Source organism: Mytilus californianus, unplaced genomic scaffold (assembly GCF_021869535.1).
Source record: "Mytilus californianus isolate M0D057914Y unplaced genomic scaffold, xbMytCali1.0.p SCAF_2, whole genome shotgun sequence".
In the NCBI taxonomy this organism is placed as follows: domain Eukaryota; kingdom Metazoa; phylum Mollusca; class Bivalvia; order Mytilida; family Mytilidae; genus Mytilus; species Mytilus californianus.
Genome location: NW_026262668.1, coordinates 78,203,639 through 78,220,216, shown reverse-complemented (window position 1 = coordinate 78,220,216; position 16,578 = coordinate 78,203,639). Strand labels below are relative to the sequence as shown.

Genomic DNA, 16,578 nt, shown 5'->3' with positions numbered 1-16,578 from the left:
TCTATGGCTCTTATATTTTTAAGAAAATGAGAATAAATTCCCAAAAGATTATTTTACAAAATATGAAACTTGGATCAAAGGATCTTATCCTAACTTCTAGGGACAAAAAAACTCTCCATTCATTATTCTAACAATCTTTCATGTTGAAAAAGACTTTTGCCTTTTCATTTTAATCTTTTTTGAATGTTTCTTTAATCAAAAGGATTGAAATAAACTAATAAGGAAATAATATTGTAACTGATTCAAAACAAAGAAAGAATCAATATAAAATCTTATTATGCCTGCCAAATCATTTAAGAAATCACTGAATTCTGCCAAACTATTCTAGTTCAATACACACCGAGCAACATAATTGGTAAAAATCTTCAATAAATCTTTCATCAAATTAATCACCATTATGTAATATTGCAATTTCATGTACTTGGCAAGGCAACATTAAAACTTGTGATGTTTCCAACTTGAAAAAAAAAAAAATAAATGTTTTTGCATTCATTGATTTAGAAAAATTTGCAATTGTACTACTGGACAATGCTGAGGGTCAAGAATAACTTGGAATTGGGTTATTAAAGTTACAATATCAGAAGGAATCAGATGCAACTTTAGAATAAAAAACAACACTTTATCACTCTAATCATATTCTATGAGTATTATATCAAATATATGATACATGTAATGCCATACTGACCAGCTTGACCAACATAAGGGTCAACATATTATAAACAGATAAACATCTCTGGTAAAACCCATTGTGTGCTCTAGCATTCATTGAAAGAAAAGTGATAGAAATTAAGAGTGATTGGGAATTGCTACATTCCTTCATTTTCCATTAAAAGATTTGTATGTCTTATTTTTTTTCCTATAAAAAAAAGTACATGTGTAATATTTTTTAATGCAAATGACACTGACAATTTAATTTCATCTTTTTCTTCAATCAGTAAATTACTTTTTGCCGTCCTTTTTAACATGTGAAAAACAACAAGCATTCTGTGAGTATTGCCTGGCAATACATAGTCCCCTACTGGTTAAAAATAAATTGTACTGGAACAAAATGCTAACTTGATCTATAACTTATCATGGTCTAAACTATATAACAAATATCAAGTCAATACCTTCAAGCATTTTGGAAAATTGATTATTTGGGTGAATTTTCTAAGTCCTAGGACCATAACTCTGCACAAAATCATCAGAACTAAACAAAATTCGAACTTGATCAGTAACTTGTCATGATAATATATATACTAATTATCAAATCAATATCTTTAAGCATGACAAAAAAAAGTAAGGTCAAGGACCATAACTCTGCACAAAATTGTCTGACCAGAAACAAAATTCGAACTTGATCTAATACACCAAATATCAAATCAATATCTTCAAGCACTAAGAAAAAAAGTGTGGAAGAAAGACAAACAGACAGACAGACGGACGGAGTGCAACCTAATGAATGAATATATATGGGGTACCTATCAATGAGACAGTAATCCAGAAACTCAATAAAACCAAAAAAAACCAACATGCAGATCATTAGGAGGATGTAACAGGTACTTTTACCTTCTAAGCTATTGATAAGTACCACCTGAATTCTAGAATTTTTATATACAGTATTCATGAAATATATTGAAAAGTAACACCTAAAAATGCAAAAAGTACCAGTCATCATGAAGGATAATGAAACCCCCTACAGATGGCAACATACAGTCTTTACCAATTGACAAGTGCCCTGTCATATGTCAAGCTCTAAAATCATCTCAAGTCCAGAAATAATGTGAACAAGAGGCTGTCAGAGCAACAGCAAACCGGATTTTTTAACATTTATTTGTGTCCTGGCATTTTTGAATATCACAAGGACCATAACTCCTGAACAGTCAAAGTGACAATCATCAATATTGAACTTGACCTCCATTTTGTCATCATTAACAACATATTAAAATTTGAACAGATTGGTTGAACGGTTCATGAGTTAAAGCAGGTACACGACTGGAAAGACCATTTTTCAATCTTTCAAGAACCATAACTCCTGAACGGTAAAAGTGAAAATCATCAATATTGAACTTGACCTCCATTTTGTCATCAGTAACAACATATTAAAATTTGAAAAGCTTTGGTTGAAAGGTTCATGAGTTAAAGCATGGACACGACTGGAATGACCATTTTTGAATCTTTCAAGAACCATAACTCCTGAACGGTAAAAGTGAAAATTGTCAATATTAAACTTGACCTCCATTTTGTCATCAGTAACAACATATTAAAATTTGAAAAGCTTTGGTTGAACGGTTCATGAGTTAAAGCATGGACACGACTGGAAAGACCATTTTTCAATCTCTCAAGAACCATAACTCCTGAACGGTAAAAGTGAAAATTGTCAATATTGAACTTGACCTCCATTTTGTCATCAGTAACAACATATTAAAATTTGAAAAGCTTTGGTTGAACGGTTCATGAGTTAAAGCATGGACACGACTGGAAAGACCATTTTTCAATCTTTCAAGAACCATAACTCCTGAAAGGTGAAAGTGAAAATCGTCAATATTGAACTTGACCTCCATTTTGTCATCAGTAACAACATATTAAAACTTGAAAAGCTTTGGTTGAACGGTTCATGAGTAAATGCACGGACACTGTTTGGCAGCCGCCCGCCCGCCATACATCCCCAAATCAATAACCGTTTTTTCCTTCGGAAATCCGGTTATAAATGTAACAGATTACCTCAGATTTGTCTTCAACTGCAAGTTGTTTGATTAATGACAAAAACAACAATAATGTATATAAATTAAATGGAGAATGTGTCCATGGGAAACAGATGATGCCTCCACTTGCATGTAACGTTATAAAGGGACAGAACTTAAGAACGGTAAAAGTGACACTACTCAAATTTGAACTTGATCCAATTGATCCAATAAGCATTGTGTATAAGTTTCATTAAAAATCATCTTGTCCCAGATTATCTCCGTAATTTTCATCCATTATTCCATCATAACACTGAAAACTATAACTTAAGACGACATGCCAACTTGATACCTATCAGGTCAAGAACAGTAGCATACTATAATTCTTTTCTTCTAGCTACGATTAGAGACTGGAATAGCTTGTCAGCTGAACTAATTTCAGCAACATCTTTGGCAAGTTTCAAAAGGTTGTTAAAGAAGAATCTCAATTTGTGTAGTAAAAAAATATATTCACGATGGCATGGTTATGAGAAAAAGATTCATACTAGATTACGCTTAGGGCTTAGTGCCCTTAATGACCACTTGTACAAATATAATCTTACATTAAATAGGTTTTGCGATTTCTGCCCAGGTAACCGTATAGAAAGCACTGAGCACTATTTAATTCATTGCGCCCGTTACATGAACTATCGGATTACTCTTCTACTTGGTATTAAGAATTTTATTTGTCCAGATATAAATACAGCAATGTTGCGGGATCTATGTCCGAACTATCTTAGTAAAATTTTAATAGAAGGTAGTGACGATTTGTCTGATGATACTAATTTAGATCTGTTTGAGTGTGTGTTTCGATATATTAAATCTTCAAATAGATTTTCTCGAATGCTCAGTAATTTATTTGTATACTATCTTTTTAACTTGTAATAAAACATATTAGTTGTGAAACACGTACATACACTTATATTATCCTATTTTTATTTATTATTCATTTTTTCTTTTTTCTTTTTTTCATTTGACCTGATTGTACTCAAAATTGTCTTTCCATAATTATTATTCTATATTACTGAATCCAACATGTTTTTATGTGAGTAAGAATGAGTGAGTGATTGGAAAGGTGTGTAGTCTAATTTCATTTGTATGTCTTGTCCTGTACATATTTGTCTTGTCTTGTGTTAAACATGTTTGTAAATTAAAAAAAAAAATCTTTGTTAATTGTGAATCTGTATATATCTATGTTCAGGAGACCGACACGTAGCCTCTGGCTGTTGGCAATCCTCTTTAAATAAATAAAGAATTAAAATTAAATATAAGTTTCATAACAATTGGTAGAGGCAAACTTTAAGTTAGAGAATGGAAAGAAAAATTCAGCAATTTTTCCATTTGTAATGAGACATAACTCTAGAACAGTAACAGTGACACCACCCAAATTCAAACTTGATCTGTGTTTTGGGGTAATAAGCATTGTGTATAAGCTTCATAACATTTGGTTGACACAAACTAAAATTAGAGAACAGAAACGAATTTTGAGACGTAGGTATGAACAGACGTACAAACGGACAAAGGTTACACTTTAAAAGCCCCCTCCACTGACAATACCTGACTTGGGACAGCCATAATTATATATATATATATACACATGTAACATGTGGTGGAGTTACAACACTCAGTTTAATCACTTTGTTAATAAATTACCTTGGCCTGGAAATGAATTCCATGTTGGAAAGCTTCATCGTTGTGTAACGGAATTCTGGTGTCATAACCATCCTCAGACACCAAATCATAAGGTTTCTTTGACAACATCTTCATCTTATTTGTCAGCTTCTTGTATTAGAGAATTGCCATTTTGTGTTCAGTCTTTTCTTTACAGCCTTTTAACATCGTTTCAACTTTAATTAGTGACTTTGTTTCAGACTTATTGTTCATTGCAGGTTTTTTATTCTGCTTCCTGGAATAGAGTAATTAAATTCAGATGAAGTACATATTCTACAATTGATTTTCGTGACAATTTTATGTCTACATTAATCTTACAGCTTTTTTTAAAATGACATACTGTTACTGTACAGAGGTGTGAAATTAAAGTAAAATTTATTTAGGTTTTAACTTAATATGTATTGATTATTTACCAAGATGTTGTTAAAAGAAATTGGATACCCTGCATTTATCATACTTTTCAATAACATATGGTCAAATCGCGGAGACCCCCTCCTAAATATGGAAAACTATCATTCTGCATTGACAATAATATCTTGGTGTAAATAAGATTCACCCATGAGGGCTATGTATCCAATACATAAAGTACATACTTTCTAAGTACATTTGTAACACTTCCTACTGGACTAAGAGGTACTCAATAAGAGTAATGATGTAGGAAGATTTCTGAACAATAGTAGGATAATGAACAACAGCACTCATAAAAATGATCCAACTTCATATTTTCCTCCACATATTTCCTGAAAATTGATCTTATTATTTGAAAAGTGTTTTGTAAATTTCCTATGAATGTATAATACTTCAGTTCTTACATTTTCAATTTTAAGAATTCAAGCTACCGTTTTAATCTAAAAAAATAAATAAAAAACATAAAAAATACCCATAAAAATCTTTTTTTCTCTAAAATACATCTATTGTTAAGTATCTTACTGTTTCGAGTAAATTGATAAATCATGTCTTTACATCTATCCCTCCAAACATTTATTAATCATCTGGTGTGTTCAATAATTACAACTATTATGTTTAAGAATTAATAGTGCTTGCTACTGCTACAAAACAAGTTATGATATAATTTTACACTAAAGATGAATGTAAACTGAAATACTTTATAATTGTACTACCACTTAATGCAATTAGTTATAAACAAAGTCAGTAATTAAACAATAACTTATCATTTCATAAGTAATTTTAGTTTCGAAGGGCATTTAGTGCTAAAATCGAACAAAGACGTTTTAGCATCAGTCCCACACACAAGACATATAAAAGTGAAAATATCATACAAGATACTGTTACATTGAAATATTATAAAACAATCAAGTTAGGTGCATAATCTTAAACAATGAGGAGTCATTCCACAAAGTACAATATATATATACAGAAGGCTGATTTTTATCATCTATAGTTAAGAGGAGTGGATGAGGCGTCTGTGCAATGCTAGTCAGTGTTTCCGTAAAAGTGAGGGGGATGAGTCATCTGTACAATGCTAGTCAGTGTTTCCGTAGAAGTGAGGGGGATGAGGCGTCTGTGCAATGCTAGTCAGTGTTGCCGTAGAAGTGAGGGGGATGAAGCATCTGTGCAATGCTAGTCGGTGTTGCCGTAGAAGTGAGGGGGATGAGGTGTCTGTGCAATGCTAGTCGGTGTTGCCGTAGAAGTGAGGGGGATGAAGCATCTGTGCAATGCTAGTCGGTGTTGCCGTAGAAGTGAGGGGGATGAAGCGTCTGTGCAATGCTAGTCGGTGTTGCCGTAGAAGTGAGGGGATGAGGCGTCTGTGCAATGCTAGTCGGTGTTGCCGTAGAAGTGAGGGGGATGAGGCGTCTGTGCAATGCTAGTCGGTGTTGCCGTAGAAGTGAGGGGGATGAAGCATCTGTGCAATGCTAGTCGGTGTTGCCGTAGAAGTGAGGGGGATGAGGCGTCTGTGCAATGCTAGTCGGTGTTGCCGTAGAAGTGAGGGGGATGAAGCGTCTGTGTTGCCGTGGAAATGAGGGGATGAAGCGTCTGTGCAATGCTAGTCGGTGTTGCCGTAGAAGTGAGGGGGATGTAGCATCTGCGCAATGCTAGTCGGTGTTGCCGTAGAAGTGAGAAGTAAAAAAAGTAAAGGTTCCAATCCCAGTCAGGGAGGAAGTAAAGAATCAGATCTAATCTAATATTGTTAGGTTGATTTTTTAGGCACTTTATATTCATATATATATGAAATATAAAGCAAAGTTGACAATGTTCAACTACCTCTCTTTCTGTAAATAGTTCTTAAAAATAATAAAACCTTATAATATGCAGATTATTAGCATAATGTACATATTTTCTGGCATTTTGGAAAAATACATAACAAGAATGTGTCCATAGTACACGGATGCCCCACTCGCACTATCATTTTCTATGTTCAGTGGACTGTGAAATTGGTATCAAAACTCTAATTTGACATTAAAATTAGAAAGATCATATCATAGGGAACATGTGTATTAAGTTTCAAGTTGATTTGGACTTCAACTTCATCAAAAACTACCTTGACCAAAAACTTTAACCTGAAGCGGGACAGTCAGACGGTCGAACAGACGAACAGACACACAGACCGAAAAACATAATGCCCCTCTACTGTCGTAGGTGGGGCATAAAAACAAGCTGAAGTGTGAGTGATAATGATACCTTCCATATAAGTATTTAGCAAACAGGAAATAGATAGTGATGTATTGAAAGCACATTATACAGCACAGCAGGCTCACATAAAGCTTGAAATCAAATTTCAGGAAGCTCTTATATGAAGATCCTGATAAAAATTCTACCAAAATTTGTGGATGGAAAGACAAGCCAAAACCAGAATACCCCCTCCTTTGGAGCAGGGGTAAAATAAACTTTCCACAATGAAAACAGCAAAAGTTGAGTTGGCAAATAGAACACCAGAATATAAATGTCCTAGCAGTTTTCAAAATAAAAATAAAAACTACCATAAAGGTAAACACTTTAGCAAACATAAATCTGTTTCTCATCCTAACCACTTCTTCATATTCAGCCTAATCAGAAAACAAAACATCTCAGCAATGCAAAATCAATGTGTCCATGGTACACAGATGCCCAAGTTTGTAAATATGCAAGAGTCAATTAATTATGTATTAATATGCACAGAGAAATCTGTTTGCAGCAAAAATGCGTCTTTTTGCCCCTCAACTCATTTACACCAATGCAACATTTGCACCAAAGGTTTTTAAAATACCTGGTATCATTTGCACCAAAAATAAAACTATTTACAGTCAACATAATTATATATTAAGGCTGAAATTTGTAACTAATTAAAACTCAAACAAAATCTCTGCAATTGAGTTTCCTCATGTATAATTTTGGTATTTTTCAAAAGCAAATATTTCTCAGTCTTTGGTTTTCTATATTATGTTTTGAATACTGTTGTTTGTCTGTTTGTCTTTTTCTTTTTCAGCCATGGCGTTGTCTGTTTGTCTTTTTCTTTTTCAGCCATGGCGTTGTCTGTTTATTTGTGACTTATGAATGTCCCTTTGGTATCATTGGCCTCTCTTTTCCTTTTCTGATAACAAACAATAGTGGGGGATGTTATCTGTTTGAGTTTTGTACTTGCATTTCGACACAAATTCGAACTTGATCTGTGTAGGCATTGTGCATAAATTTCATAACATTTGGTAGAGGCAAAGGAAAGTTAGAATGTGGAAACAGCAAATTCGCCAATTACTATAGTTTCCACAAAAAATAGGAAAAATTATCATTGAAGGGCAGTAATGTCTGTAGACAGACTACTTTGGCCATATGACTTATTTTTAACCTTGTTGATCTTTTTTGTCATTTACAGTTTCATTTTATTTATTATAGTTTAAAGTGCTATGAACCAGCAAGAATTGCAAAAATCTATTTTTATATCAAATTGGCTTTCGAATGTCTAAAAATTGACAATTTTGCACAGATAACTTTTGCACCAAAGCTCCTGTATCCAATAAAAACTAAAACTATTTGATTTTTACTTTAGTCAAATGACAAAAAATAATCTGTACAATAAATATATCATGATCAAACAAAACAGCTGGAAAAATCAAGTATGAAACAATGAAAAAATTTCTGTTGCAGTATATATAGAGCAAAAAGTATAATTGATGATGATGTATCAAAAGATAAGAATGTAATGGAATTTTCTGTGAAATGGAATTATTCATTTATTTCCTGTGAAATTAAGATAAGATTTATTGGTAGAGAAATTCTATCAAACATTAATAGAATACATTTCTTAACAACATTATGACATATTAGATTGCATTTACATTTTATTTCTCTTGTTTCTTTTTGTCTGACTTTGCTCATTTGCATTATAAGAATTCAGTCTCATATATTTGTCAAATTTAAAATAAGAAATCTATTCCATTGTAGACTGAAATACCATATTCTCCTTTTCAGATTAACAACTACATTTGAATATTTTGTATAGAAAAAAAATCAAAAGAAATGTTAAACATGTACATCCCTGTTCTGTGTTTTGATTACATTTCATCTTGTTATTTTATTTTTCAAAACATTGTTGTATCTTGACATTATGAAACAACAAACTGTTGACACAGAGATATGTCTCGGCTGTTGGCATAAAATTCAGAAAAGACCATCTGATGGACAGCAACATTGTCCATGATCTAGTGGGCAGGGCCTGAAAATGGTCAACAAACTGAGATGTACAGACAGTAATGTAACTTTATACAAAATATCATTGATCTATCACAAGTAGCTCTAATCAAACTGACTTAAGCAGAAAACTTAATAAAATTGCTTATCAAGTGAAAGTTGGTGGACCATGACCTAAGGGGCAGGGTCTCAAAATAGTAGTCAAACTGATATGCAACTTCATACATCATATCATTGATCTATCACAAGAAGATCCTATCAAACTTACTTAACATTGAAAATTGCTAATCAATTCAAAGTTACTGGACCATGTCCTAGGGGGCAGGGCCTCAAAATAGTCGTTAAAATGATATGTACCGATAGTAATACAACTTTATATTAAATATCAATTATCTATCACATGTAGTTCCTATCAAACTAACTTAAGCAGAAAACTTAACAATTGTTGACGCCGTCATCGTGGTCACCAGAAAAGCAATCCCTATGTCTTGCTTTCACATTTTACATTGGCATTTCAAAAGGTCTGAGTAGACATTTTAAAGCAGTTTTTGTAGCTATGGAAACGTCACTGAAATGTTTCTTAAGTTAGAAACAAAAGATTTTGATGCAATTTTTAAACATCCCTTAAAAAAAAAGTTTGTCATATGCAATCTGTAAAATTAGTATGACCATTTCCATTTTCTACACTTATTCTGTTTTAAATTCATGCAAATATCAACTAAAATTTGCATTATTTAATTGTTTTAATCTAAGCTTATTTTTAAAACCCTATTTGTTTTATTTCATTTCTTGATACATATCTATTTTATCAATTTGAAACTGTACAATTCTTTGAACATCTTGGAATATTTGAAGTTTTCATATATAGTAGTAGTACATCTTTTTGTCGAATTTGTTTTTGATAAACTGACATTAAAACAAGAGAGCCTGAATCCCTCACCTGTAATGTTTTGCTTAAATCTTTCATGAACAATTATTTTTGCTTTTCAATATATATTAATGAGTGGCTTAAAAGTGCCATTTAAATGATCTTTGTATCTGTCATATTTTCTTCTAAAGCAAAAAAATGCATTTTACCCCTATGTTCCATTTTAGCCATAGTGGCTATGTTTCTTGACGTACAAGGAAATAAAATACATTATTTATACTAGATACTCTGAAACTCAGTCAGCCCAAGTTTGGCTGAAATTGATTCAGCAGTTTCAAAGGAGCAGATTTTTTTAAGTAAGCAAACTAGATGAACAAATTGTGAAAAATTGTCTTTAAAGGGCAATAACACCTTAAGGGGTCAATTGACAATTTTGGTCATATAAACTTATTTGTAGATCTTACTTTGCTGAACATTTTTGCTGTTTACAGTTTATCTTTATCTATAATAATATTCACGATCATAACCAAAAACTGCAAAATTTCCATAAATCATCAATTCAGGGGCAATAACCTAAAAATCAGATCTGGCTGATAAATTCAGGGCAGGTAGACCTTGATCTAATGAATACTTTTACCACATCTTCTTATATCTATTTAACTTCTAGTCTGATTTGCTCTAAATGCTTTAGTTTTTGATTGATTGATTGATTGTTGGTTGCTTAACGTACAGTGTCAAATATTTCATGCATATTGAGGACAAGCTTTAGTTTTTGAGATATAAGTCAAAAACTGCATTTTACCCTATGTTCTATTTTTAGCCATGGCAGCCATGTTTACTGAGGAAACAGAAAATAAAACATAAACTTTATTCTAGATAACCTAAGAGTCATTCAGTCTAAGTTTGTTTTAATTTGGTTCAGTAGTTTCAGAGGAGAAGATGTTTGAAATAGTTTACACCAGACGGATGACAACGGATGATGACGGACGCCAAGTGAAGGCAAAAGCTCACATTTCCTTTGGAAAAGTGAGCTAAAAACTGCAAATTTCCTTAAAATTATCAATTTAGTGGCAGCAACCCAATAATGGGTTGTTAGATTCATCTGAAAATTTCAGGGCTGATAGAACTTGACCAAATAAACATTTTTACCCCCATGTCAGATTTGCTCTAAATGCTTTAGTTTTTGAGATATAAGTCAAAAACTGCATTTTACCCCTATGTTCTATTTTTAGCCATGGCGGCCATATTTTTTGAGGAAACAGAAAATAAAACACAAACTTTATTCTAGATACCCTTATGTTCATTCAGCTTAAGTTTGGTTGGAATTGGTTAGGTAGTTTCAGAGAAAATGTTTGAAATAGTTTACACCGGACGGAAGACGACGACAGACGAGGGACACCAAGTGTTGGCAAAAGCTAACATTTCCTTTGGAAAGGTGAGCTAATAAGAGTTTTAAATGATTTACAATGAAATGAATGAAGGAGAGGTAATTCTTTCTTTGATAATATAGATAAAGTGATAAATTTAACATTTTTACATCAATTTACATTATGCTGTTAGTTTAAATTATCCGAAAATAAATGTTAAAAAGCACTCAAGGTCATTTCTTACAAATATTATTTTACAGTAGTTCAAATAATCTGCATTATACCATACTGATACAAGTCTATTAATGTTGTTTTTCTGTTTATTTTGTGTGGTTGGGTTGCTGTCTCATTTTCTCAAATTAATATGATTTAGTTGGTGGATATGGAAAAATTAATAACATAAAAATTTGCCACTATTTTGAAAAATTTAACTCCAATGTTTCAAACTCAAAACAATGTGAATCACGGTTACAATGTATAACAATAATTTAAAAACAAGGGAATAAATTAACCAAGACATGTAATAAACTGCATATTATTTGCATTGTGTAAATAAACTACACATGTCAGTGATCATAATACTGTCAAAAACAATAAGAATTACTCAGTATTTGCAATTTGCAGTAAAACTTTGTGTACCTGCCAAAATTAATGCAATTCTCACTAATTAGTGTAACATATGCAACAGTACACTTAAAAACACACAAAATTACACCATTAAAAAGTGGTTTACCAGTACATCTGTTCAGGTGGGTGCTTGCCAAGTCACACGTTTTCACATCTAATTTGTTTTTTCCTGCATCATCACGCTGAATCTTGTTTGTGGTAAAGTCAAATGTTATCTAAAAAAAACGAAAAATAACATAATCAGGATTTCAACTGAATGAACTTCACTAAATGGCAAAACCTCTAATCTATTTTCATCTCATGACATTTTCTTAACATTTGCAAAACTTTTTTTCTGTGTTAAGACTCTGAAGACTTAAATCTTTCTACACATTTGGTTCAAACACTGTTGTCAAAATATGTCATATTCCCATGCACATCAAAGAAATTTATATTAACAAAAGTAAAGACAAATTAATTACAAGCAAATAAAGAAAACTTACTGTCAATGAAAATATTCCATTTGTTTACCTATCAAACACAGCTGACTTTAGTAGCAGCTAGATACTTTGAAATATATTACAAAAATTAATGATTATATTCCAATTCTTTTGTATATGAAAACTTTGATGTGGTAAATCGCAATATCACATCAAACACGAAATTTACATGACTGCAGGAGAGATGCATTTGATATGCATTATCACTCTCTCATACAACTTTGAGTAAAAAGGCTGTGGAAAAGAGTTTATGATCCATATCATCAACTGACTGAAAATCAAAGTCACAACCTGAAGTCAATTGAGAAACAAGTGTGGATTACAAAAAACTGTAAAACTGCCAATACTGATCTGTACTGGAGTAATCAAAGATCTTATGAAAACAGAAATCCTACAATACTATACTGCTTGCATTCAATTATTGACTTTGTTAACAAGATTCCATTTGCCAATCAAATTCTGTCATGGAATGTTGGTACTGGTCATTTTATTGTTTTTTGTTTTGTTTATTCTGTAATAAGCGTGAAAAGAAATAAAACAATATTCTAATCCCTCTGGTTTAAATGTAAGTTTTCATTACCTTTGCCTCAAATACACTATATTCTATTATATTTGGAAATACAAAAGAAAAACCTATAAATAATGAAGGCAATATGTTTAGAAATTTCTGTTATCATTCTACCAATAATTTTGTTTCTTTTATGAGAAATGTGTCAAAATATGGCTGATTTATTTCATCAAATTTTATAAGGGTAAACTTACTGTCAACAAAAAAAGGAACAGACAGTAAAATAAACTTTCAAACCTTACATGAACAAGAATGTGTCCATAGTACACGGATTCCCCACTCGCACTATCATTTTCTATGTTCAGTGGACCGTGAAATTGGGGTCAAAACTCTAATTTGGCATTAAAATTAGAAAGATCATATCATAGGGAACATGCGTACTTAAAGTTTTAAGTTGATTGGAATTCAACTTCATCAAAAACTACCTTGACCAACAACTTTAACCTGAAGTGGGAAAGACGGACGAACGGACGTACAAACATAGGTGGGGCATAAAAATAAATATTTTTTAATGAAAATAACTAATAAAATTTTATAAGAGAAAATTTAACGTCAACAAAAAAAGGAACAGGCAGTGAAATAAACTTTCAAACCTATCAAGAAAAATAAATATTTTTTAATGAAAATAACTATTCTACTGTATAAAAAAAGAAACTGATCTTAGTCCCAAGTCCTCCGTTTGCTGCAGAAGGTTGATGGTTTCTGTCCGGCTCTCCGGCTTCCTCAACCAGTAAAAACTGACATGAAATAGCACAATAGTACTGAAAGTGATGTTAAACTTCAGTCAATCAATCCATGTGGATTTGACACTAAAGGGTTTCAACTAAAGTTGTTTTGTGGGTCTGCACTCACAAAATTATTTTTCAAGCAATTTCAAGAAATGTCCTTGACCTTAGTGTATATGGGCTCCCTACCAATTTTATTGTTAATATTAATATTCTTAAATTCAGAATGATAAAGTTTGAATTAGTCCTGAGAATTTCAAGGAATTCAAAACAAAGTTTTTTTTCTAAATAAGTAATTACAGATTACAGACATGATTTCCCATTTTAAATTGTGATTCCAGATTCAAACTTTAACATTTCTCTGTCTCCTCAACTGCCTTAATATAATTTTGAATTGTTTTTTTAAATTATTGTAGTTATTAAACCATTGGCTGAAATGCCTATAAAAATGGTTTAATTACTGCAATAATGTAAAATGTGTTCCCTATTGGAATTTCTATACAGGAAATTATTTTATTTTCAGTTTAGAAATCCTATAGTTCTTATATGCATGAAAATTACTCTTTGATGTTTATCTAATTTATTTTTCTTTTCAATCAAATGGGTAAACAGTAAGCTGTTCTGTGAATAAATCATCAACGTTGTTAATGAGAATTGCTTCTCCTTGATGACAATTTGTTCATTAATTAAAGTATTTTTTTCACATAGCAGTAATGACAGATTCCAAGATAAAAGCAACTGTTGCACAAGACCATATGACAGTCATGTGACAGTCATGTAATAACCAATTGTTGAAATCTACTGCATATTTGTGCATTTTATTAGTTTTCACAGTTGTATATGGGGGTATGAGTCAGCAGCAGAGAAATAATTGCTTCATACAGCTGACAATGGTCAAAATCACAATCAAAAATGGTAATTCTGCTATCCCTTGATTAGATCTGGTGTAAAACCACATTCATCTTGTAAAATAAATGAGAAGATTAAAGAAATTGGTGATTTCAGGTTTATGGTCTCTTGGCCACAATTCTCCATGGAAAATTAATAGCTTTAATTTTGTGAATAAAATGGTGAAAGATACCATCTCACAATAGAAAATCTCTACAGATATCCATATTAGATGAATTACATTGAATGAGCTCATCTTTCTTCAACATCCACAGGAAAAAACAACACATATCAAAGCATCTTTGCCTTCTTTTTGTACAGAGCACTTATGCAGAAAATCTCTGTTGTAGCAAAAACATATCACATTAAAAAAAATTGTTTAGCAACTACATGACTAATTACATTTTTAAAATTAAGAAGCTCTTGGTCTTAGAACTAATTCTCTGTGGACAGGCTGATTCCTATAATCAATCAACCTTGCTAATTATTGAACCTGACACCCTTCAAACAATATGATAAACTTGCATGAACATCAACTGTGTATTGCTGTACTTAAACCAACAATAAACAATAACCAATGATAGCACTTGTGCAGACATGTCAATCATACAACATAACTCAATTTTTCTGTCAGGAACCTGGGAATTCCTATGAACATAAGATTACTCATTGATAGACAGAATATATTCCATAGGGATGAAATAGTCAGATCCTTTTATAAAAACTGAGAAAATAGAGGCTCTGTTGATCACACATCAAGCACTTAGCAGCCATGTCTTAAATGTTAAAGAATATTCATATTTTCAACAAAACTGCAGACAAAGTCCCATCCTAATGGCAATATTTGATCGTGTTTGCTTACAAAAATGATAAAAGGATCTTGCAGAGAGCCATCAAATCAAATTTGCAATCAACCTGTAAAGAAGTTGAAAACAAAGAGGACACCTATATATATTATACATAGACTACAACTTAAAACCAAGCACATTATCGCCACATTGAAGTTGATCTGAATTCAAGTAACTCAACAATCTTCTTAGCCTATATGTCCTATTCATTCCTAAATTTGTGTATGGGTTATCAAGAGCTCTCATAAGCTACAAAAACAAAGTCCATTTTCTACATTTCTTGTAAGCTACAATGTAAAGACTATCATAAGTCCATTTTCTCCATTTTGAATAGCCTCAACCTTGATTTGGCATACATATTAGAAAAAATCCTAAGTCATTTAGAACATTTTTTGAGTTGATGTGACCACAACTACATGGTTAAGCAGACCACAAAAATGATACTCTTGAAGGAAAAAATGAAGAATGTGTCCATGGGACACAGATTCTTCCGCTTGTAAATATACAATTGTGGTAGTAAGTATTGCATATGTTTCATGACATTTGGTTGAGGCAAACTAAAGTTAGAGAACGGAAACTTATTTTGGGACGTACCTACGGATAGATGGACAGACGTACAGACAGATAAGAGTAAAACATAATGCCCCCTCTGCTGCAGAGGGGCATAAAAAGTTCTGGCTGTACCAATATACAGACGGGTAATAAAGCCAAAAATGCACCTTCAATTTTTTTTTTAACTTTGGCTCATACTTAAACTTGCAGCCTAACAGAACTTGTTCAAGAACCATATATTCATTTTCAACACATTTAGAAGTTACATTTCATCAAGTTTTCATCATATTCAAAAGCCTCTGAGTAACAGCTGTCTGGCATTCTGTCCTTCCATCATACCATCCTTCTGAAATCCAAGAGTTGGTTTTTTTTGTTGATGTCTGTACAAAATGAGTTGAATTTTCGTTCTTTGATACAAAATTACAGATCAAGTCCATAATTCTGTTTTGGACAACCTACTTTCACAGAATTAAGGCCTTTGTACAATGTATATAAAATTTCATGAAAATTGTACTTGTCATGACTTTTTTATTTGTCTGTGAAAAAGTGCTGATATTTAGTTTGTCAATGTATCATGGTATTTTACAGATTACTTCCTGTTTCATTCCTGATGACCTGCTTTTCATAGAATAAAGGCGTCCGTCCTTCCTTCATTCCACA

General features: G+C 32.1%; 1 protein-coding gene across 2 annotated transcripts in view; it reads right to left on the bottom strand.

The window, feature by feature from the left end:
* The window catches only part of LOC127728236 (carboxyl-terminal PDZ ligand of neuronal nitric oxide synthase protein-like), a 91,426-nt gene that overhangs the window by 64,131 nt on the left and 10,717 nt on the right, over positions 1–16,578 (bottom strand). Inside the window, exons 1-3 of one of the 2 annotated variants that reach the window (XM_052235490.1) lie at positions 12,341–12,722; positions 11,965–12,073; positions 4,356–4,608 (exon numbers count right to left, since the gene is read on the bottom strand). In XM_052235490.1, coding sequence (XP_052091450.1) covers positions 4,356–4,469 — 114 coding nt within the window. In that variant the 5' untranslated portion in view covers positions 4,470–4,608; positions 11,965–12,073; positions 12,341–12,722. Of the gene's footprint in view, positions 1–4,355; positions 4,609–11,964; positions 12,074–12,340; positions 12,723–16,578 lie in introns of those variants that run through there. The other variant, XM_052235491.1, reaches the window with a different exon arrangement.